Below are 23,531 nucleotides of genomic sequence, written 5' to 3' on the forward strand. Positions count from 1 at the left end.
ATACCAGTGTTTTCACCAATGTGTATCCACCAACACACCAGACATTATTCTCACAGTGGTGTCAACATCAATACATCAGACATTCTCACTATAGTGTCTACACCAACACACCCAACATTATCCTCATGGTGTGTACACCAGTCCACCAGACGTTCTCACCATGGCATCTAAAGCAACACACCAGACATTCTCATCAGCGTGTCTACATCAACACAGAAGTTGTCACCATGGTGTCCACATCAACCCACCAGACGTTTTCAACATGGTGTCTACACCAACACATCAGAAGGTCTTCGGCTGTGTGCACACGTAGATTTAGGTCCTGCGGATTTTTCCGCGCGGATTTGGAAAAATCCGCAGGTAAAATCTCAGGTCAAAAGACCTGCAGTTTACCTGCGGATTAGCCTGCGGTTTCACACCTGTACAATGGAGAAGGTGTGAAAAGGCAGCGGAATCCGCACAAAGAATTGACATGCTGCGGATTTGAACCTGCAGCAAATCCGCAGCATGTGCACAGCGTTTTTCAGTTTACCATTGAAAACAATGGTACTGTACAACGCAGCTAAATCTGCTGCGGACCCGCAGAGCCTGAAACGCTGCGGATCCGCAGCAGAATCCGCACCGTGTGCACATAGCCTTACCATGGTGTCTAGACCAACATAGCAGACATTCTCACCATCGTATCTACATTTACACACCAGGGTTTTTCACCATAGTGTCCACACTAACACATCAGAAGCTCTCAGCACGGCATCTACACAAACGTGTGAAACACCAGACATTCTCATCCTAGTGTCTACATCGGTAAACACATTATATTCACCCGATACTCTAAAGATACAGGCTTCTTCTTCAACATATTCACCAGCATACCACAGGTTAGGACGGGGTACCAGCACAGTCAATGTAGCCTTCTTACCACTTTCCAGCGGTCTTTCACCACGTAACTGACTGGCAGGATGTCAGCTTGTTCTGCTCCACCACTCATGTTTCCGTCGTCCCTGATCACAGCAGCTAAGCACTGCATGGGCCACCCAGACAGGATTCGCCCAGCCCCAGACCTAATAGACACATTGACCTGTGGGAAGAGAAAACAGGATAAAGACGTGCTAATCCACATGACAGGATCGGGTCTGTAGTCATAATAATCAATAATATATAACCCATACTGGTGGGCCACGCCGGGCGCACACTACAGTGGATAATTCTCATTAGGAGTAAACACCCAAACGCTGCAGAACATGGGTTTCCGAGCTAGGCTCAGCTATTCTGGGCCTGTCCTGATCCCCTGGGGCTCAGCCTCTCGTGCTGGACTCGGAGACAGATGTCAGATTTCTGCTGACGGCTGTGATATTGAGAGAAAAGTGTGTCGATGAGCCCAGCCGTTTAGAAACGGTCAGATCCAGGAGAGCGGTGGCAGCCAGATGCCTTCAGAGTCATCAGTGGATATCCGAGGGATGAATCCACAGCACAAGGGCAGATGGGCCTCTCCCACATATCGCAGCCCAAGGCTCATAAAACAGCACAGAATATAGGTTGTAGTGCCTGTGTTAGCACATGAGGGGACACAAAACCACATGTGCGAATATCCAGCTCCTGCACACCAATGTTCTGCACATCAAATCATAGTGAAGGACATAGCGGCTCCGTCTGTACTGTGCTCAGATGCCTAACGCTGGGTAGCAGAGGCTGCAGATGAAGATAGAAAGGGGTGAAATGAAGGCTGCTCTGGAGCATTGGTTGGGACACAAGAAAAGCACACATGCCATAAACACAGACGTAAAAGAGCGCACACCCAACCTACACTACCAACACTCAGATCATTTCAGGACGAGAGTGCAGCATCATTCGTCTGACCGGGCAGACATGGTCACCTTGATGCAGTCAGTGTGGCCAGGTCCTAGGCACTTGCTTGGTCCACCGCACACTGCTCAGTTTGTGGCATCTGGACACGCCATATCTTTCAGGTTAGATCTGAACGCAGCTCCTGCACGACGCTCTACTAGGGACGGTAGTAGGAGCTGCCATACACATTGTAATAAATGGGTGCGAGACTGTTATAAACTGCTGCCTCCACCTTATAAAAGGGATAATACAAGCTCCAAACAACACACCTTTTTACACTTTAAGGCTATGTGCACACGTTGCAGATTGTAAGCGTTTTTGCCTCTTTTTTTCGCTGCGAAAACGCTTACACAATGGAACCCATTGTATTCAATGGCATTCCGCACATGCTTTGCTAATGCTGCGTATTTTTCCACGGAGGAATCGCATCGCGGAAAAATATGGAGCGGGCTCATGCTTCGCGGTGATTCCGCACTCATAGGAATGCATTGATCCGCTTACTTCCCGCATGTGGCTATGCCCACAATGCGCAAAGTAAGCGGAAAATGTGCGGATGGTACCCACGGTCCGGAGGAGAGGAGACCGTCCTCCAGGCCCTGGGTACCATATTCTTGTTAAAAAAAGAATTAAAATAAAAAATGGTGATATTCTCACCTTCTGGCGGCCCCCAGAGTCCTTCCCGCCTCTCACCACGCTGCCAGCATCTTCCGCTCCCAGCGATGCCTTGCAACAATGACCTGTGATGACGTAGCGGTCTCGCGTGATGCTACGTCATCTGGGGCCCTTGTCGCAAGGCATCGCTGGGAGCGGAAGATGCTGGCAGCGTGGTGAGAGGCGGGAAGGCTGCGGGGGCCACTGGAAGGTGAGAATATCACCATTTGTTATTTTTTTTTATTATTTTAAACTTTATATCTTTTTACTACTGATGCCGCATAGGCAGCCTTAATAGTAAAAAGTTGGTCACACTTGTCGAGCGCTATGCTTGTGTGTGACCAACCTGTCAATCACATTTCCAAGCGATGCTTGCAATCGCTTAGAATGCGCAAGCATTCCGCAAGTGAAAAACGCTTTCAAAACGCTTGTTTTACCCGCGGTGGGAGTTGTGGAAATATTGTGGAAATTTCCACAGCATTTCCGAGCGTGTGCACATAGCCTTAAGCACACAAATCAGAAATCACAGTGCAAACCACCACCATGCAATCGTCTCATGTCACCGCAAGAAGCAAGTTGAGTCAGTTCTATCACTGGAATCCTTCCACATAACACTTACAGCTCACAAATAGCCTTCATTACCCACATCCTACAAAGATGATCCCTCTACACGCACTGCCCTCCTCCCTAACCCATACTGCTGACCATTCTACAGACACTACCTACCCTCCTCCTTGACCCATATCCAACACTAATGACCATTCTACAGACACTACCGTCCTCCCTAACACATATCGTATACTGATGACCATTACAAAAACTACCCTCCTACCTGACCTACCCACATCTTATACTGATGACATTGTACAGACACTACCCTCCTCCCTAACCCATATTGTATACTGATGACCATTCCCGACACTACCCTCTTCCCTGACCTATATCCTAGACTGATGACATTGTACAGACACTACCCTCCTCTCTAACCCATATTGTATACTGATGACCATTCCCGACACTACCCTCTTCCCTGACCTATATCCTAGACTGATGACATTGTACAGACACTACCCTCCTCTCTAACCCATATTGTATACTGATGACCATTCCCGACACTACCCTCTTCCCTGACCTATATCCTAGACTGATGACATTGTACAGACACTACCCTCCTCCCTAACCCATATTGTATACTGATGACCATTCCCGACACTACCCTCTTCCCTGACCTATATCCTAGACTGATGACATTGTACAGACACTACCTTCCTCCCTGACCCATATCCAACACTGATGATCATTCTACAGACACTACCTTTCTTCCTAACCCATATCGTACACTGATGACCCTTCTACAGACACTACCCTCCTGCCTAAGCCAAATAGTACACTAATGACCTTTCTGCAGACACTACCCTCCTCCCCAACACATATTGTACACTGATGACCATTCTACAGATACAATATCAAGCAAAAGGGTAACCATGTTTTGAACTTTTGATTCTCAGGCTCCATATCTCACCGTCCACTACTGCTTCGAACAAGAGACTACCATCAATTTATACGTCACTGCAATGTTACTGTTTTGCTCCAAAAAAATCTACATTTTAATTTTTAGTATTTTGACCTTTGGTTCTCAGCACTGCCTAATCCTTCTGGGCATGCTCTCTGCCAGATTCAAGCATGTCTAGACTGATTCCAAGTTCTTTCACACTACGCATAAGTGTTCAATTCGGTTGAGGTCTGTGGGGACAATCCAGCACCTCTACTTCATTGCCATTGAACCATTTCTTCTCCAGTCTCACCGTATGCTTCGTGTTGTTGTCCTATTGGAACACTATGTCGTCCTTTTCATTACCCATAGTATTTGAGTGTACGAAATAACTAGTCTTGAAAGGTACTAACATTGAGACCACCATCGATCAGTGTTCGAATTACCATTGATTGGTCAAGTATACAATGCGTTTAGCTGTGAAACAACCTCATATCATCAGCCTTCCTCCAACAAACTTGACATTTCCTTAAAATTCTTGATCCAGTGCCCCTTTTTCCCCTTGTTCTTCCAGACCCAATTGCACCTAACATAGCCTAGTCTATTGACTTTCGTGTCATCGCTCCAGATCACCCGTTTTCAATCTTCTACTATCCAGTTTTTGCACTTTTTGCAAACTCGAGCCGACGCTTCTTATGACATCATTGTAGTTGAGACGATGTGAGTAAACGGTCAGAGGAACAACAGGAATAAGAGAAACTAAACTGCCACCTGATGAAGACGGTTCACTGACGAAACGCGTTGTGGGCTAAATAATAATAATAATAATAAATTTTATTTTTATAGCGCCGACATATTCTGCAACACTTTACATTTCAGAGGGGATTTGTACAGACAATAGACATTACAGCATAACAATAATCACATACAGTAGATTATAACAAATACCAAGAGGAGTGAGGGCCCTGCTCGCAAGCTTACAGTCTATGAGGAAAGAGGGAGACACGAAAGGTGGGTGGTAACAGTTGCCCTGATTGTATGGACCAGCCATAATAAGTGTGTAACAGTACAGACACAGAGGGCTAATGGATGCATAAAGCATGTGGGAACATGATGCGGGAAATCTGGTTATGGTAAAACTTTTGGCTGTGCCACACAGGGATAGATTAGGTTAATGTGTTGAGGCGATAGGCCAGTCTGAATAAATGCGTTTTCAGGGCACGCTTAAAATTGTGGGGATTGGGGACTAATCGTATTGACCTGGGAAGTGCATTCCAAAGAATTGGCGCAGCACGTGTAAAGTCTTAGAGACGGGAGTGGGAGGTTCTGACTATTGAGGATGCTAACCTCAGGTCATCAGCAGAACGGAGGGTGCGGGTAGGGTGATATACTGAAACAAGGGAGGAGATGTAGGGTGGTGGTGCTGAGCTATGGAGGGCTTTGTGGGTGAGGGTAAGAAGTTTATACTGAATTCTGGAGTGGATGGGTAGCCAGTGTAATGACTGGCACAAGGTAGAGGCATCGGTGTAACGATTGGTGAGTAATATGATCCTGGCTGCAGCATTCAAGACAGATTGGAGAGGGGAGAGTTTGGTAAGAGGGAGACCGATTAGAAGAGAGTTACAATAGTCGAGACGAGAATGAATAAGAGAAACAGTAAGAGTTTTTGCAGACTCAAAAGTAAGAAAAGGTCGAATTCTAGAAATGTTTTTGAGTTGCAGATGACAAGAGCGAGCCAGTGATCGAATGTGGGGGGCAAAGGAAAGCTCGGAATCAAGTATGACCCCAAGACAGCGGGCCTGTCGCTGGGGAGTAATAGTGGAACCACCCACAGAAATAGCAATGTCGGGTATAGGTACATTAGTAGAGGGAGGAAACACCAGGAGTTCAGTCTTTGACAGGTTCAGTTTCAGATATAGTGAGGACATGATATTAGACACAGCGTTTAGACAATCGCCGGTGTTTTCTAGAAAGGCTGGCGTGATGTCAGGAGAAGAAGCGTATAATTGGGTGTCATCAGCATAGAGATGGTACTGGAAACCAAATCTACTGATTGTTTGACCAATAGGGGCAGTGTACAAGGAGAAGAGGAGGGGGCCTAGAACCGATCCTTGGGGGACCCCAACAGTAAGGGGAAGGTGAGAGGAGGAGGAACCGGCAAAAGAAACAGTAAAGGAGCGGTCGGAGAGATAGGAGAACCAGGAGAGAACGGTGTCCTTGAGGCCAATGGAACGGAGCATAGTGAGGAGGAGCTGATGATCCACAGTGTCGAATGCTGCAGAGAGATCCAAGAGAATTAGCATGGAGTAGTGACCATTTGATTTAGCTGTTAGTAGATCATTAGAGACTTTAGTGAGGGCAGTTTCAGTGGAGTGTAAAGAGCGGAAACCGGATTGGAGAGGGTCGAGAACAGAGTTTTCTGAGAGATAGCGGATAAGACGGGAGTGGACCAGGCGTTCCAGGAGTTTAGAGATGAAGGGAAGATTAGAGACAGGTCTATAGTTAGCGGCACAGTTTTGGTCGAGGGATGGTTTTTTAAGTAGTGGATGTATGATGGCATGTTTAAATGAGGAGGGAAAAATACCAGAAGAGAGAGAGAGGTTAAATATTTTAGTTAGGTGAGGGGTGACAGCAGGGGAAAGGGACTGGAGGAGATGTGATGGAAATGGGTCACTGGTGCAAGTGGTTGGGCGAGAAGATGCAAGGAGCCTGCTTACTTCTTCTTCTGTGACTGGTTCAAAATCAGAGAGTGAGCTAGATGCAGTGGGGGAGGGAGGACAGTGCATGGTATGAGGTGATTGGGAGATAATTTCCTGTCGAATCTGGTCAATTTTTTCTTTGAAGTAATTGGCCAGATCGTCAGCTCGAAGCTCCGTGGCTGGGGCCTGTACACTTGGGTTGAGTAGAGAATGAAAAGTGTCAAAGAGACGTTTCGGGTTGGACAGTGAGGTGATGAGGGTGTTGAAATAGGTTTATTTGGAGAGGTGAAGGGCAGTGTTGTATGTTCTAAGCATAAACTTAAAATGGATGAAATCTTCCTGTAGATTGGATTTTCTCCACAGACGTTCGGCGCACCTGGAGCACCGCTGCAGGAAACGTGTTTGCACCGTGTGCCAGGGTTGTCGCCGTCTGCGTTGTGGTGTTCTATTTATAGGGGGTGCAAATTCATCCAGGGCACTTTGAAGTGTTTCATTGTAATGCTTCAATGCAGAATCAGGACATGAGAGGGAGGAGATAGGGGCCAATGAAGACTGCAAGTTCCTCATAAGTTTCCGGGTGTTAATGGCCTGTATGTTTCTATAAGTCTGGACAGTGGGGGTGACCTGAGCATCCTGGCAGTTCTTGATAGAGAATGAAAGAAGATTGTGGTCAGAGAGCGGGAGAGGGGAGTTTGCAAAATCATCCACTGCACAAAGCCGAGAGAGTTACCGTCTTCATGCGTTGGAGAATTAGTAAGCTGCGAAAGGCCAAATAAGGAGGTTAGAGATAAAAGATGAGTAGCAGATGATGAAAGGGGAAGAGCAATGGGGATGTTGAAATCTCCCATGATGAGGGTAGGGATGTCACAGGAGAGAAAACGTGGAAGCCAAGTGGCAAAATGATCCAGGAACTGATGGGAGGGGCCGGGAGGACGATACACCACCGCCACTCGCATGGAGAAGGGGGTGTAGAGTCTGACGGCATGGACCTCAAAAGAAGGGAAGACTAGTGAGGGTAGTTGAGGGATAACCTGAAAGGTATATTTTGGTGACAGGAGCAGACCAACGCCTCTACCTGCTCTATTGTCTGATCTTGGGGTATGAGAGAAGTGTAGCCCCCCGTATGAAAGAGCAGCAGCAGCAGCGGTAGTGTCTGACTGCTGGATCCAGGTTTCAGTAAGAGCCAGGAGGTTAAGAGAATTAGAAAGGAAGAAGTCATGAATGAAGGAGAGCTTGTTACACACTGAGCGAGAATTCCAAAGTGCACAATTAAGAGAGACAGATGGCATGCAGGGAATATTAATAAGATTAGAGGGGTTTCTGAGTGTAGCAATCGGGGGGTTTGACTTTCTATAACATGGGGGACCAGGGTTGGGAGCAATGTCTCCTGCGACTAGGAGAAGGAGGATAGAAAGAGTGAGCAGATGGTTAAGTGATTTGTGAGAGCGTCTCTGATGTTGAATGGTGGGACTGACCGGATCTGTGCAATTTAACAATGTGAAAAGAGCGTGAGTGCTATACATAGGAGAGGAAAGGAGCGAGGGGCCGATATGGATGGAGTGTAGAGAGTTAATGCCTGGGCGGTGGATGTGTGTGAATGCAGCGGCCAGAATAAAAATTACATGCATATGGTATATATTTGTTGTACTCCTAATGTACAGGGAGTAGATGTATATAAATGTCTTACCTGTCTCCTGCCCTGTCTAACTGCCATGTTATAACTGCCAGTAGTACTTTGATACATGTACTTCGATTACATGTGCATAAATGCTCCCCTTAGCTAGGTCTGAATATATAGGAGGTTAAGGCTAAGATTTTTTTTTTTTTTTTTTTGGCTCTCTCTCTTCTCGTTAATCAATCACACTAAATTGAGACACCAGGACCCAATAAATTCTTGTGGTCAAATAAACACATGTCCAGCACTACTTGGATCATAAAGCACTTTGAAAAGTTTCTTGACCTCACAACATAAGGGGACAAGCAGAGTAAGTTGAAAAAAAAACTATATACCAGATATAAGCTTGCATAGTTTTTTTTTTTTAATCAGATAGTTTTTATTAAAAGTTTTGAAAATGACAGGCATGTACAACTTACAACATGTTGTCAAACATTCCCTTCCCCCATAACCCCCCCCTCCCTTTGTCCTATGGCATGGACTGGTACATAGCGAATAAATCCAATTCTATCACACAACCATATCATATGAGAAACGACGAGCAACAACCGACAGGAGACCACCTCCAGGGCCCACCCTCTAATCCAGAAGATTCGAGGCAGCCAGGCTGGGAACCTTCAACCATCCCTCCCATATTTTCCCAAAAATATGCGGCACACCCCTCCTAAGGTACACAGACTTTTCCCTATATAATATTTGGTTCAACCTATTAATATATTCTTTTCTTGAGGGGATTTTGGCAGAAATCCAGTGATTAGCTATCAGCTTTCGGGCCACAAATAGCATTCTGGCCACAGCAATTTTAAGGTATTGATCCCCTCCCACCTCATCAACATAACCCAGAACACAAATCGTGGGGTCCCTGGGAATATCCTGTCCCGTGACCAAGTGTATAAGGCCAAGGACCACGATCCAAAATATCTGCAGGCAAGAGCATGTCCACAACATATGTAAAATGTCCGCATTATCTATCGTGCACTTGGGGCACCTTGAATCCAACCGCAACCCTCTATTGAACAACCATTCGGGAGACCTGTATGTCCTATAGAGGACATATAGCTGAGACAGGCGGCCAGGCTCACTAAGAGATAATCTGGGAATCATCTGTAGAATCGAGTCCCACTGTTCCGCTGATATCGTACCCAGCTGTTGTTCCCACTTTATCAGTGCGCTAATAGGATGCCTTGACAGGACCTGTTCAAGTAAGCCACCATACACCATTGAAATCAGTCCCCTGGTGGACCCCTGCATACCAAGCCTATGAATAAGGACGTCGTGGTGTATGGTTAGGTCAACTTTTTTGCTCTGCACCATATACGCGTGACGCAGCTGCAAATATTGATAAAACATAGAACGTTGGAGGGGAAATTCCCGTCCCAATTGCTCGAAAGTTTTAAAAACCCCTCCCTCCACCAGCTGCGACACCCACCATATGCCAATCCGCCTCCAGTGAGCAAAGCCTCTGAGCGTTTTCATACATGGCAAATGCTGATTGTCCCATATGGGGGAGTACTTTGTAAGACCGCGTATTCCTCTCAGCTGCCTCAGCTTATCCCATACTCTAACCATTAGAAGCACCGTAGGGAACCTGAATGCAAGGGATCGAAATCTACCCGACTCCAGACTCGACACCAGTGATCCCCGTCCCACTAGAAATTGAAGGATCTTCCGACCTCCCACCAAATCCACCAACTCGCCCTCCATCCCTCCTGCTACATGCTGGCACTGGGAAGACAAAAAATAAAGCCATGGGTTGGGCAACGCAAGTCCCCCCTCATCTTTAGGTTTTTGCAAGTGTTCAAGTTTAATTCTCGCGCCTTGTTTCAGCCAAACGAGCTCTCTAAAAATCATATTAATTTTATGAAACCTGTTCTGGGGAAGCCAGACAGGGGAGTTATGAAGGACATATAAGAGTTGCGGCATAACTACCATCTTCAACAGATTCACTCTTCCCACAACAGAGAGGTGTAACTTTGCCCAGGCCTTAACCTTCTGTTTGATCCTGTCCAACAACGGAACAAGATTTAGGCTCTCATAGTCTGTCAGCTTATTGGATATTTTTATGCCCAAATATTGAAGGGACGTTGCAACCGGCACACCTACCACACTGCAGGAGCTTGAGTCCAATGGGAGGAGCGCAGACTTCTCCCAGTTAATAACCAGCCCCGAGACCTTCCCAAATACCCCAAGAAGTGTCATCGTGTTTTGTAATGATCTGTCCGCGTCCGCTAAAAATAACAACAGGTCATCCGCATATAATGCTACCTTCTCCTCATGCTCCCCATACCGGAATCCCTCTATGCCAGCATCCAATCTTACCCTGGAAGCCAATGGCTCCACCGCGAGAGCAAACAGCAGCGGGGATAAAGGACATCCCTGCCTTGTTCCTCTATGAAGTGAAAAAGGATTAGACAACTGACCATTAGCCCTCAACCGAGCGCTCGGCTCCGAGTACAAGAGCCTGACCCAGCCAATAAAGCCCGGGCCAAAGCCCATACAGTGAAGCGTCGCCCATAGATAGTCCCACTCCACACTATCAAATGCCTTAGCGGCGTCTAGGGACAGAACCACCCTCTTCCCGGCATTATCAGCCCTCACTTGCATATTCAGATATAATCTCCATAAGCTTGCATAGTTGAAAACACATAGATAGCATTCAGGATTAACTGCTTGCTGACATTGAATGGAGACACAGGAGTGGATTCAGAGCAGAGACTACTGCTTTCTTCTCTAATTCCTGGCGCTCCTCTGACCGTTTACTCATATCATCCTAGCTTATCATCCTCCACTGGAGGTCTACGGCTGGAGCTGCATTAGACTACTAATTCAAAACAACCTGTCACCACTTCCCTGCGCTCCCCAGTCACCACTATAATTCTGGACTTCTATCATTGGAGTTGAGGCTTTTTTACCTTTTCTTGGGCCACCAATACACGTTGCGTTGCACGGTTCTTGTATAGATGTCTGTGATCTCACTATTATGAAGCATATGAGACACCTCCACTGCAGTGTTTGGCACACCAGAACTGATGGACCTCGTGATGAGCCGACTTGTTGTCTCTGATATTTTGCTTGGACGTTTACCTCTTGGCTTCTGAAAAGATGGATGGACTTCATTTCGTGTTCTTCCAACTGTCATGGCGTCACATGCACAATTTGCCAATTTTCTTAGCTGAGAGGCGCCTATCGATGAGCTGGATGATGATGTTTCTCTTTTCTTAGGAAATCTTCATGTTTGCTCCTTGATTCGAACCAATGACCTATCGCTTAAGAATCAAACTAATAACACAGCTGTTAGGGAACGTGAGGACATGTTATAATTAGTGGTTTACAGTAAGAAAAAGATTATTTCACCACCAGAAGCAAAACAGTAACTGCAGCGATAGTACGAGAATCTCTAGATTTAATCACATGCTAAATAGCGGCAAGTCAAATGTATGTATGAGATAGTTAACATTGTTTATAAAATTATAGTAGTTTTATTTTCGAAGCAGTAGTGGGTGGTGAGATATGGACTCTGAAAGTCAATAGTTCAAAACACTGTTACCTTTTGCTCGTCAGTGTACTACCCTCCCACCTAACCCAAATATTACATTATTGACCATTCTACAGACACTATCCTCCTTCTTAACCCAAATAATACACTGATGACCATTCTCCAGACACTATCCTCCTCCCTAACCCAAATAATACACTTATGACCATTCTCCAGACACTACCCTCCACCCTAACCCAAATAATACACTGATAACCATTCTCCAGACACTATCCTCCTCCCTAACCCAAATAATACACTGATGACCATTCCCAGACACTACCCTCCAAACTAACCCAAATAAAACACTGATAACCATTCTACAGACACTACCCTCCTCCGTAACCCAAATAATACACTGATGACCATTCTCCAGACACTACCCTCCTCCGTAACCCATATAATACACTGATGAACATTCTCCAGACACTACCCTCCTCCCTAACCCAAATAATACACTGATGACCATTTTGCAGACACTACCCTCCACCCTAACCCAAATAATACACTGATGACCATTCTCCAGACACTACCCTCCACCCTAACCCAAATAATACACTGATGACCATTCCCAGACACTACCCTCCTCCGTAACCCAAATAATACACTGATGACCATTCTACAGACACTACCCTCCTCCGTAACCCAAATAATACACTGATGACCATTCTACAGACACTACCCTCCTCTGTAACCAAAATAATACACTGATGACCATTCTCCAGACACTACCCTCCTCCGTAACCCATATAATACACTGATGAACATTCTCCAGACACTACCCTCCTCCCTAACCCAAATAATACACTGATGACCATTTTGCAGACACTACCCTCCACCCTAACCCAAATAATACACTGATGACCATTCTCCAGAGACTACTCTCCTCCCTAACCCAAATAAAACACTGATGACCATTCTCCAGACACTACCCTCCAAACTAACCCAAATAATACACTGATGACCATTCTTCAGACACTACCCTCCACCCTAACCCAAATAATACACTGATGAACATTCTCCAGACACTATCCTCCTCCCTAACCCATATAATACACTGATGACCATTCTCCAGACACTACCCTCCACCCTAACCCAAATAATACACTGATGACCACTCTCCAGACACTATCCTCCTCCCTAACCCAAATAGTACACTGATGACCATTCTACAGACACTACCCTCCTCTGTAACCCAAATAATACACTGATGACCATTCTCCAGACACTACCCTCCACCCTAACCCAAATAATACACTGATGACCATTTTCCAGACACTATCCTCCTCCCTAACCCATATAATATATTGATGACCATTCTCCAGACACTACCCTCCACCCTAACCCAAATAATACACTGATGACCATTCTCCAGACACTATCCTCCTCCCTAACCCAAATAATACACTGATGACCATTCTCCAGACACTACCCTCCAAACTAACCCAAATAAAACACTGATAACCATTCTACAGACACTACCATCCTCCGTAACCCAAATAATACACTGATGACTATTCTACAGACACTACCCTCCTCCGTAACCCATATAATACACTGATGACCATTCTCCAGACACTACCCTCCTCCCTAACCCAAATAATACACTGATGACCATTTTGCAGACACTACCCTCCACCCTAACCCAAATAATACACTGATGACCATTCTACAGACACTACCCTCCTCCGTAACCCATATAATACACTGATGACCATTCTCCAGACACTACCCTCCACCCTAACCCAAATAAAACACTGATGACCATTCTCCAGACACTACCCTCCAAACTAACCCAAATAATACACTGATGACCATTCTTCAGACACTACCCTCCACCCTAACCCAAATAATACACTGATGACCATTCTAGACACTACCCTCCTCCGTAACCCATATAATACACTGATGACCATTCTCCAGACACTACCCTCCACCCTAACCCAAAAAAAATACACTGATGACCATTCTACAGACACTACCCACCTCCGTAACCCATATAATGCACTGATGACCATTCTCCAGACACTATCCTCCTCTCTAACCCAAATAATACACTGATGACCATTTTACAGACACTATCCTCCACCCCAACCCAAATAATACGCTGATGACCATTTTACAGACACTATCCATCTCCCTAACCCAAATAATACACTGATGACTATTTTACAGACACTACCCTCCTCTGTATCCCATATAGTACACTGATGACCATTCTACAGACACTACCCTCCTCCGTAACACAAATACATAGTTGACCATTCTACAGACACTACCCTCCTCTGTAACCCATATAGTACACTGATGACCATTCTACAGACACTACCCTCCTCTGTAACCCATATAGTACACTGATGACCATTCTACAGACACTACCCTCCTCCTTAACCCAAATAATACACTGATGATCATTCTACAGACAATACCCTCCACTCTAACCCAAATAATACACTGATGACCATTTTACAGACACTATCCTCCTCCCTAACCCAAATAATACACTGATGACCATTTTACAGACACTACCCTCCTCTGTAACCCATATAGTACACTGATGACCATTCTACAGACACTACCCTCCTCCGTAACACAAATAATACACTGATGATCATTCTACAGACACTACCCTCCACCCTAACCCAAATAATACACTGATGACCATTTTACAGACACTACCCTCCACTCTAGCCCAAATAATACACTGATGACCATTTTACAGACACTACCCTCCACCCCAACCCAAATAATACACTGATGACCATTCTACAGACACTACCCTCCTCTGTAACCCATATAGTACACTGATGACCATTCTATAGACACTACCCTCCTCCGTAACCCATATAATACACTGATGACCATTCTACAGACACTACCCTCCACCCTAACCCAAATAATACACTGGTGACCATTCTCTAGACACTACCCTCCTCCTTAACCCAAATAATACATTGTTGACCATTCTACAGACACTGCCCTCCTCACTCACGCATATAATGCACTGATGACCATTCTCCAGACACTACCCTCCTCCGTAACCCATATAATACACTGATGACCATTCTACAGACACTACCCTCCACCCTAACCCAAATAATACACTGGTGACCATTCTCCAGACACTATCCTCCTCCGTAACCCAAATAATACATTGTTGACCATTCTACAGACACTACCCTCCTCACTCACGCATATAATGCACTGATGACCATTCTCCAGACACTACCCTCCTCCGTAACCCATATAATGCACTGATGACCATTCTCCAGACACTATCCTCCACCCTAACCCAAATAATACACTGATGACCATTCTACAGACACTACCCTCCTCCTTAACCCAAATAATACATTGTTGACCATTCTACAGAGACTACCCTCCTCCGTAACCCATATAATACACTGATGACTATTCTAGACACTACCCTCCTCCGTAACGCATATAATACACTGATGACCATTCTACAGACACTACCCTCCTCCGTAACCCATATAATACACTGATGACTATTCTAGACACTAACCTCCTCCGTAACCCATATAATACACTGATGACTATTCTACGGACACTACCCTCCACTCTAACCCAAATAATACACTGATGACCATTCTCAAGAGACTACCCTCCTCCGTAACCCATATAATACACTGATAACCATTCTACAGACACTACTCTCCACTCTAACCCAAATAATACACTGATGACCATTCTACAGACACTACCCTCCTCCTTAACCCAAATAATACATTGTTGACCATTCTACAGACACTACCCTCCTCCGTAACCCATATAATACACTGATGACCATTCTCCAGACACTACCCTCCTCCGTAACCCAAATAATACACTGATGACCATTCTCCAGACACTACCCTCCACCCTAACCAAAATAATACACTGATGACCATTCTCCAGACACTACCCTCCACCCTAACCCAAATAATACAGTGATGACCATTCTACAGACACTACCCTCCTCCTTAACCCAAATAATATATTGTTGACCATTCTACTGACACTACCCTCCTCCGTAACCCATATAATACACTGATGACTATTCTACAGACACTACCCTCATCCGTAACCCATATAATACACTGATGACTATTCTACACACTACCCTCCTCCGTAACCCATATAATACACTGATGACGATTCTACAGACACTACCCTCCTCCGTAACCCATATAATGCACTGATAACCATTCTAAAGACACTACCCTCCTCCGTAACCCATATAATACACTGGTGACCATTTTACAGATCTAAATTCCTCTGTAACATATATCGCATACTGATGGACTTTCTACAGATACTACCCTCCTATCTATCCCATATCCTACACTGATAACTCTTCTACTGACAATACCCTCCGTCCTATCCAATATTATACCCAGATTATCATTCTTTAGACACTACCCTCTTCCCAAACACATATCCAACACTGATGACCAATTTACAGATACTATCCTCCTCCTTAAACCCGTATCGTACCTTGATGACCATTCTACCTCCTCCAAAACACATATCCAGCATTGCTGACCCTTCTAAATACGCTACCCGCCTCTCATAGCCCATACCATAACCTGATGAGTATTCTACAGATACTACCCTCCTCCTTAATCCATATCGTACACTGATGATCCCTCTACAACCAATACCCGTTTCCCTGACAAATATTGCATACTGATGACCCTTCTACAGACACTAACCTCCTCCCTAACTCATATCATTCCCTGATGACCATTCTACAGACATTACCCTCTTCCAAAACCCACATCAAACACTGATGGCCATTTTACAGATACTATACTCTTCCCTAACCCATACCAAGCACTGATGACTATTCAACATACACTACCCTCCTTCCAAACCCATATCCTACACTGATGACGATTCTAAAGACATTACCATAGTCCATAACCTAAAACCAACAACCTTTTTACAGACCATACCCTCCACCCTAACCGATATCCAACATGAATGACCTTTCTATAAATACTCCCCACCTCCCTAACTCACATCCAACACAGACAGACACTCACCTTCTCCTTAACTTATATCCTACACTGATGAGCCTTAGACAGGCACTACCCTCTTGTCCAAGTCACACCCTACACCTAAGACCTTTCTGCAGACACTACCCTCCTCCATAACCCATATCCCACACTATGATGACTCTTCGAAAGACACTACCCTCTTCTCTAAGCCATTTTGCACATTGATGCCCCTTTTAAGGACTTTGCTGTCCTTCCTAAACTCATAGCGTAAACTGATGACTCTTCTACAGACAATACCCTCTTCACTAATCGACTGATCAACCATCCACAAAACACAAAAAATCCTCCCTAACCCATATCCAACAATGATGATTTTACTACAGACACTACCTTTCTCCCTAACCAATATATTATACTCGGGACTGGCTTTAGGGGCAGGCAGACTAGGCAGCCAGTGGGTTGCCACTGATAGTGGCACATCACGTGGCCGCTAATGGGGTCCGTGAGTCAGGGGGCCAGCACCAGCGCTGCCCCCTCTCCCGCATTCAACTGTATCAGCATCATACATGCTGTGCTGACACAGTTGAAAGCAATGATGGAGGAAAGAGTAACAGACGACGCTGCCTCTCCCATCATTTCCCCTCTGCCTCTGATGCAGCGGATGCGTGAGGACATCACTTCATCACACGACATGCTGTGTTGGGCAGAGGAGCTGCTGAGACCAGCTCCAGGTACCTAAGCAGCGGGAGAACGGGGAGAGGTATATCTAATATATAAAGCTCAAGTGTGTGTGTGTATGTATGTATGTATGTACAGTTGTGGCCAAAAGTATTGACACCCCTGCAATTCTGTCAGATAATACTCAGTTTCTTCCTGAAAATGATTGCAAACACAAATTCTTTGGTATTATTATCTTCATTTAATTTGTCTTAAATGAAAAAACACAAAAAGAATTGTCCTAAAGCCAAATTGGATATAATTCCACACCAAACATAAAAAAGAGGGTGGACAAAAGTATTGGCGCTGTTTGAAAAATCATGTGATGCTTCTCTAATTTGTGTAATTAGCAGCACCTGTAACTTACCTGTGGCACCTAACAGGTGTTGGCAATAACTAAATCACACTTGCAGCCAGCTGACATGGATTAAAGTTGGCTCAACCTCTGTCCTGTGTCCTTGTGTGTACCACATTGAGCATGGAGAAAAGAAAGAAGACCAAAGAACTGTCTGAGGACTTGAGAAACTAAATTGTGAGGAAGCATGAGCAATCTCAAGGCTACAAGTCCATCTCCAAAGACCTGAATGTTCCTGTGTCTACCGTGCGCAGTGTCATCAAGAAGTGTAAAGACAAGAGATTTCAACGCAAGATTGTGCGGATGTTGGATAAAGAACCTCGACTAACATCCAAACAAGTTCAAGCTGCCCTGCAGTCCGAGGGTACAACAGTGTCAATCCGTACTATTCGTCAGCGTCTGAATGAAAAGGGACTGTATGGCAGGAGACCCAGGAAGACCCCACTTCTTACCCCGAGACATAAAAAAGCCAGGCTGGAGTTTGCCAAAACTTACCTGAAAAAGCCTAAAACGTTTTGGAAGAATGTTCTCTGGTCAGAGGAGACAAAAGTAGAGCTTTTTGGGCAAAGGCATCAACATAGAGTTTACAGGAGAAAAAAAGAGGCATTCAAAGAAAAGAACATGGTCCCTACAGTCAAACATGGCGGAGGTTCCCTGATGTTTTGGGGTTGCTTTGCTGCCTCTGGCACTGGACTGCTTGACCGTGTGCATGGCATATGAAGTCTGAAGACTACCAACAAATTTTGCAGCATAATGTAGGGCCCAGTGTGAGAAAGCTGGGTCTCCCTCAGAGGTCATGGGTCTTCCAGCAGGACATTGATCCAAAACACACTTCAAAAAGCACTAGAAAATGATTTGAGAGAAAGCACTGGAGACTTCTAAGGTGGCCAGCAATGAGTCCAGACCTGAATCCCATAGAACACCTGTGGAGAGATCTAAAAATGGCAGTTTGGAGAAGGCACCCTTCAAATATCAGGGACCTGGAGCAGTTTGCCAAAGAAGAATGGTCTAAAATTCCAGCAGAGCATTGTAAGAAACTCATTGATGGTTACAGGAAGCGGTTGGTCGCAGTTATTTTGGCTAAAGGTTGTGCAACCAAGTATTAGGCTGAGGGTGCCAATACTTTTGTCTGGCCTATTTTTGGAGTTTTGTGTGAAATGATCAATGTTTTGCTTTTTGCTTCATTCTCTTTTGTGTTTTTTTCATTTAAGACAAATTAAATGAAGATAATAATACCAAAGAATTTGTGTTTGCAATCATTTTCAGGAAGAAACTGAGTAATATCTGACAGAATTGCAGGGGTGTCAATACTTTTGGCCACAACTGTACACTATGAGGGGGCTGCATTATACTCTATGAGGGGGATGCATTATACTCTATGGGGGTCTGCATTATACTCTATGGGGGGTCTACTTTATACTCCTTGAGGGGGGTCTGCATTATACTCCATGAGGGGCTCTGCACTGTCTGCAATATACTCTATGAGGGGGCTGCATTATACTCTATGAGGGGTATGCATTATACTCTATGAGGGGGTCTGCATTATACTCTATGAGGGGGTCTGCATTACACCCCATGAGGGGGCTGCATTATACTCTGTGGGAGTCTGCATTATACTCTATGGGGAGCTGCATTATACTCTATGAGGGGGCCTGCATTATACTCTATTGGGGGCTGCACTATACTCCATGAGGGGGTCTTCATTATACTCTACAGGGAGTATGCATTATACCCTATGAGGGGTTGCATTATACTCTATGAGGGGGCTGCATTATACTCTATGTGGGGGCCACATTATACTCTATGGGGGGATGCATTATACTCTGTGGGGATCTGCATTATACCCTATGGGGGTCTGCATTATACTCTGTGAGGGGGTCTACTGTATACTCCTTGAGGGGGTCTGCATTATACTCTATAAGGGGTCTGCATTATACTCCATGAGGGGGTCTGCACTATCTGCAATATACTCTATGAGGGGGCTGCATTATACAATATGGGGGAGCTGCATTATACTCTATGAGGGGGACCACATTATACTTTATGAGGGGGTCTGCATTATACTCCATGAATGGGTCTGCATTATACTCTATGAGGAGGTCTGCTTTATACTCCTTGAGACGGTCTGCATTATACTCTATGAAGGGGTCTGCATTATACCCTATGAGGGGGCTGCATTATACCCAATGAGGGGTGCTGCATTATTCTCTATGGAGTGGCTAAATTATACTCTATGAGGTGGCTGCATTATACTTTATGGGGTGGCTGCCTTATACTATATGAGAATTTATAGCAGATGAATGACAGCACTTAATCCTTGGCTGAAGCAGCTGTATACTACCTGTTTAGTCTTTTAGCAAACCACCATTAACCATCGGAGTACAGATGCATGAAACCCATTGAAGTGCATTGAGCACGAAATGGACGTCGTTTCCTAAAGCCCCCCACATTCCTCCCGCTGAACCCGAACCCGCTACCACATGACTGATTAAAGAAAGTTTTAATCGGAGGGTGAGTGCTTATACTATAGGAGGGCTGCCTTATACTCAGTCAAGGACTATGTGGAGTTGTGGAGTGCATTATACTATATATACTATATGGGACCAGCATTATACTACATCAAGTACTATGGGAATGTATTATATGAAGGACTATGGAATGCATTATACTATGGGGAGTCCAATTTACTATATGGAGGAATATGGTGGTCCATTAGACAATATGGTGGACTATGGGATGCATTATACGATACTGAGGACTAAGGATAATGCATTATACTATAGGGAGAATGTGAGCAATGCATTATAATATATGGAGGCCTATGGGAAGTGCATTATATGGTATGGAGAACTATGTGGTGTATTATACTGTATGGAGGAATATGGTGTGTACATTATGCTATATGGAAGACTATGAGGTGTGCATTATACTATTTGGAGGACTATGGGGAGTCTGTTATACTATATGGAGGACTATGAGGAGTGTGTTATACTATATGGAGGACTATGAGGAGTGTATTATACTGTATGGAGCACTATGGGGGTGTATTACATTATATGGAGGACTATGAGGAGTGTATTATACTATATGGAGGAGTGTGTTATACTATATGGAGGACTATGGAGAGTGTATTATACTATATAGAGGACTATGTTGAGTGTATTATACTATACGGAAGATTATGGGGAGAGCATTATGCTATATGGAGGATTATGGGACACATTATACTAAATTGGGAAGCACGGTGGCTCAGTGGTTAGCACTGCAGCCTTACAGCGATGGAGTCCTAGGTTCAAATCCCACCAAGGACATCTGTAGGGAGTTTTTATGTTCTCCCCGTGTTTGCGTGGGTTTCCTCTGGGCATTCCGGTTTCCTCCCACATTCCAAAGATATACTGATAGGGAATTTAGATTGTGAGCCCCATCAGGGACAGCGATAAGGAGTGCAAACTGTAAAGCGCTGCGGAATATGTTAGCGCAAAATAAAAATAAAGATTATTATATGGAGGACTATGGGGTGTGAATTATACAATATGGAGGACTATGGGGTGCATTATACTAGGTGGAGGACTATGGGGTGTATTATACTATATGGAGGACTATGAGGTGTGCATTATACTATATGAAGGACTATGGGGAATGTGTCATACTATATGGAGGACTATGGGGAGTGTATTATACTGTATGAAGCACTATGCGGAGTGTATTATATTATATGGGGGAGTGTATTATACTATATGGTCGACTATGAGGAGTGTATTATAATATACAGAGTTAAATGGGGTGTACATTATACTGTATGGAGGACTATGGGGTGTAAATTATACTATATGGACTCAATGGAGTGTGCATTATACTATATGAAGGACTATGAAGAGCGTGTGATATTATATGGAGGACTATGGGGGGTGTATTATACTGTATGGAGCACTATGGGGTGTTATGATGAGTCACCGAAGGAGGAAAAAACAAAATACCAGCTAAGTCCAGAAAAACCAGAGAGGTTGGCAGCTATCGGATTGCAGACCCCTGGACCTAGCCACAACAACTAGCAGTAGCCGTGGGGGGTTCCTACGGTGCCCTAGACCCCTCGATCACAGCCGGAGAATTAGATAGCCTAAAGACAGAAAGGGGAAAAACTAAACTGCCCCAGAGCAGACCCCAAAGCAATAAGCAGCCCCCAACATATAATGACGGTGAAGCAAGATGAAAACACTAACACAGATAGAAAGATAGGTTGAGCAAATGATGGGGCCCAAGCTAACTACATAGGACAGGATAGGAAAGCTGCTGTCTGCCATCCGCAAAAACCCTATCAAAATGAGCCAACCGACTGATAGGAAAAACAGGCCCTGAAGTCGCTAGGCTTCAAAAGACTATATGTTAGGGTGCCCGAGGATGAACCCACTGGACCACGGCAACGAACCTCCCCTGGGCGAGTGGACCAGGTGGACCACCCCTATACAGGGAGTGTTAGGGACAGGCCCAGGGAAGACTATTACCGCGGCAGCTGGTACCCAGACAGCTGAAGAGACAGGGTAGAATGGCCAGGTGACCGGATACTGGACCGGGGTAGCACGGCAGGAACACAGGAGACTGGACCAGGGTAGGACGGCAGGAACCAGGAGACTGGACCAGGGTAGGACGGTAGGAACACAGGAGACTGGACCAGGGTAGGATGGTAGGAACACAGGAGACTGGACCAAGGTAGGACGGCAGGAACACAGGATACTGGACCAGGGTAGGACGGTAGGACCACAGGAGACTGGACCAAGGTAGGACGGCAGGAACACGGCAGACTGGACCAGGGAAGGACGGCACACTGCAAACACAGGAGATAGAAGGTAACAGCGCCGGGAGAAGGTAGGCAGGCGCCACACTGAGGAATCAGAAGAGGACGCCAGCAAGCGTGGGGCCAGAGTCACGGGGAGTACCAATGACGATCAGGCAACGTCACTAGGGAGCGACGGCCTGATGTAGGAGAGTGGGGAGGGCTTCCGGGTCAGGGACCTCCTACCAGCAAGAGAGGCGACGGTTCAGAGAGGCAGTGCGCGCGCCCGTCGGGACCCACGGGGAGCGCGCGCCCGGGAGGCCGCAAGCGCCGCCAGAGGAGCAGAGGCACCGACGGGAACGCGCCGGGGAGCGGTGGCCCGGTGAGACGGATGGGACGCGGGCGGCGGTGAGGTGACAGTACCCCCCCCCCTTACGCGCCCCCCTCCCAAGGTTGGAAAGAAATCTTGCCAAAATCCGGGGAGCCTGAATGTTCTCCCGAGGTTCCCAAGATCTCTCTTCAGGGCCGAAACCCTTCCAATCGACCAAGAAAACGGTTTTCCCCTAAGCCTCTTCATGGCGAGAATGTCTTTAACCTCAAAGACATCATCTGCGGAAACAGGCTGTGGCGTGCGGGTGGTAGAGCCATGGAACTGGTTGAGGACCACAGGTTTCAAAAGAGAAACATGAAACGAATTGGGGATGCGAAGCGAGGCAGGGAGCTTTAACTTGTAAGAGACATCGTTGATGCGGGACAGGACCTCGAAGGGTCCAATAAACCGAGGACCC

The 23,531-nt window shown here is 45.5% G+C and overlaps 1 protein-coding gene across 3 annotated transcripts in view; it reads right to left on the bottom strand.

Annotated features, from left to right (window-relative positions):
• The window catches only part of TTBK1 (tau tubulin kinase 1), a 268,616-nt gene that overhangs the window by 173,223 nt on the left and 71,862 nt on the right, over positions 1–23,531 (bottom strand). For all 3 annotated transcript variants that reach the window (XM_073563522.1, XM_073563520.1, XM_073563521.1), the window contains exon 2: positions 920–1,078. In XM_073563522.1, coding sequence (XP_073419623.1) covers positions 920–1,027 — 108 coding nt within the window. In that variant the 5' untranslated portion in view covers positions 1,028–1,078. The remainder of the gene's footprint in view (positions 1–919; positions 1,079–23,531) is intronic.

This window comes from Dendrobates tinctorius, unplaced genomic scaffold, assembly GCF_039654945.1.
Source record: "Dendrobates tinctorius isolate UK_male_01 unplaced genomic scaffold, ASM3965494v1 ptg000393l, whole genome shotgun sequence".
Classification (NCBI taxonomy): Eukaryota; Metazoa; Chordata; class Amphibia; order Anura; family Dendrobatidae; genus Dendrobates; species Dendrobates tinctorius.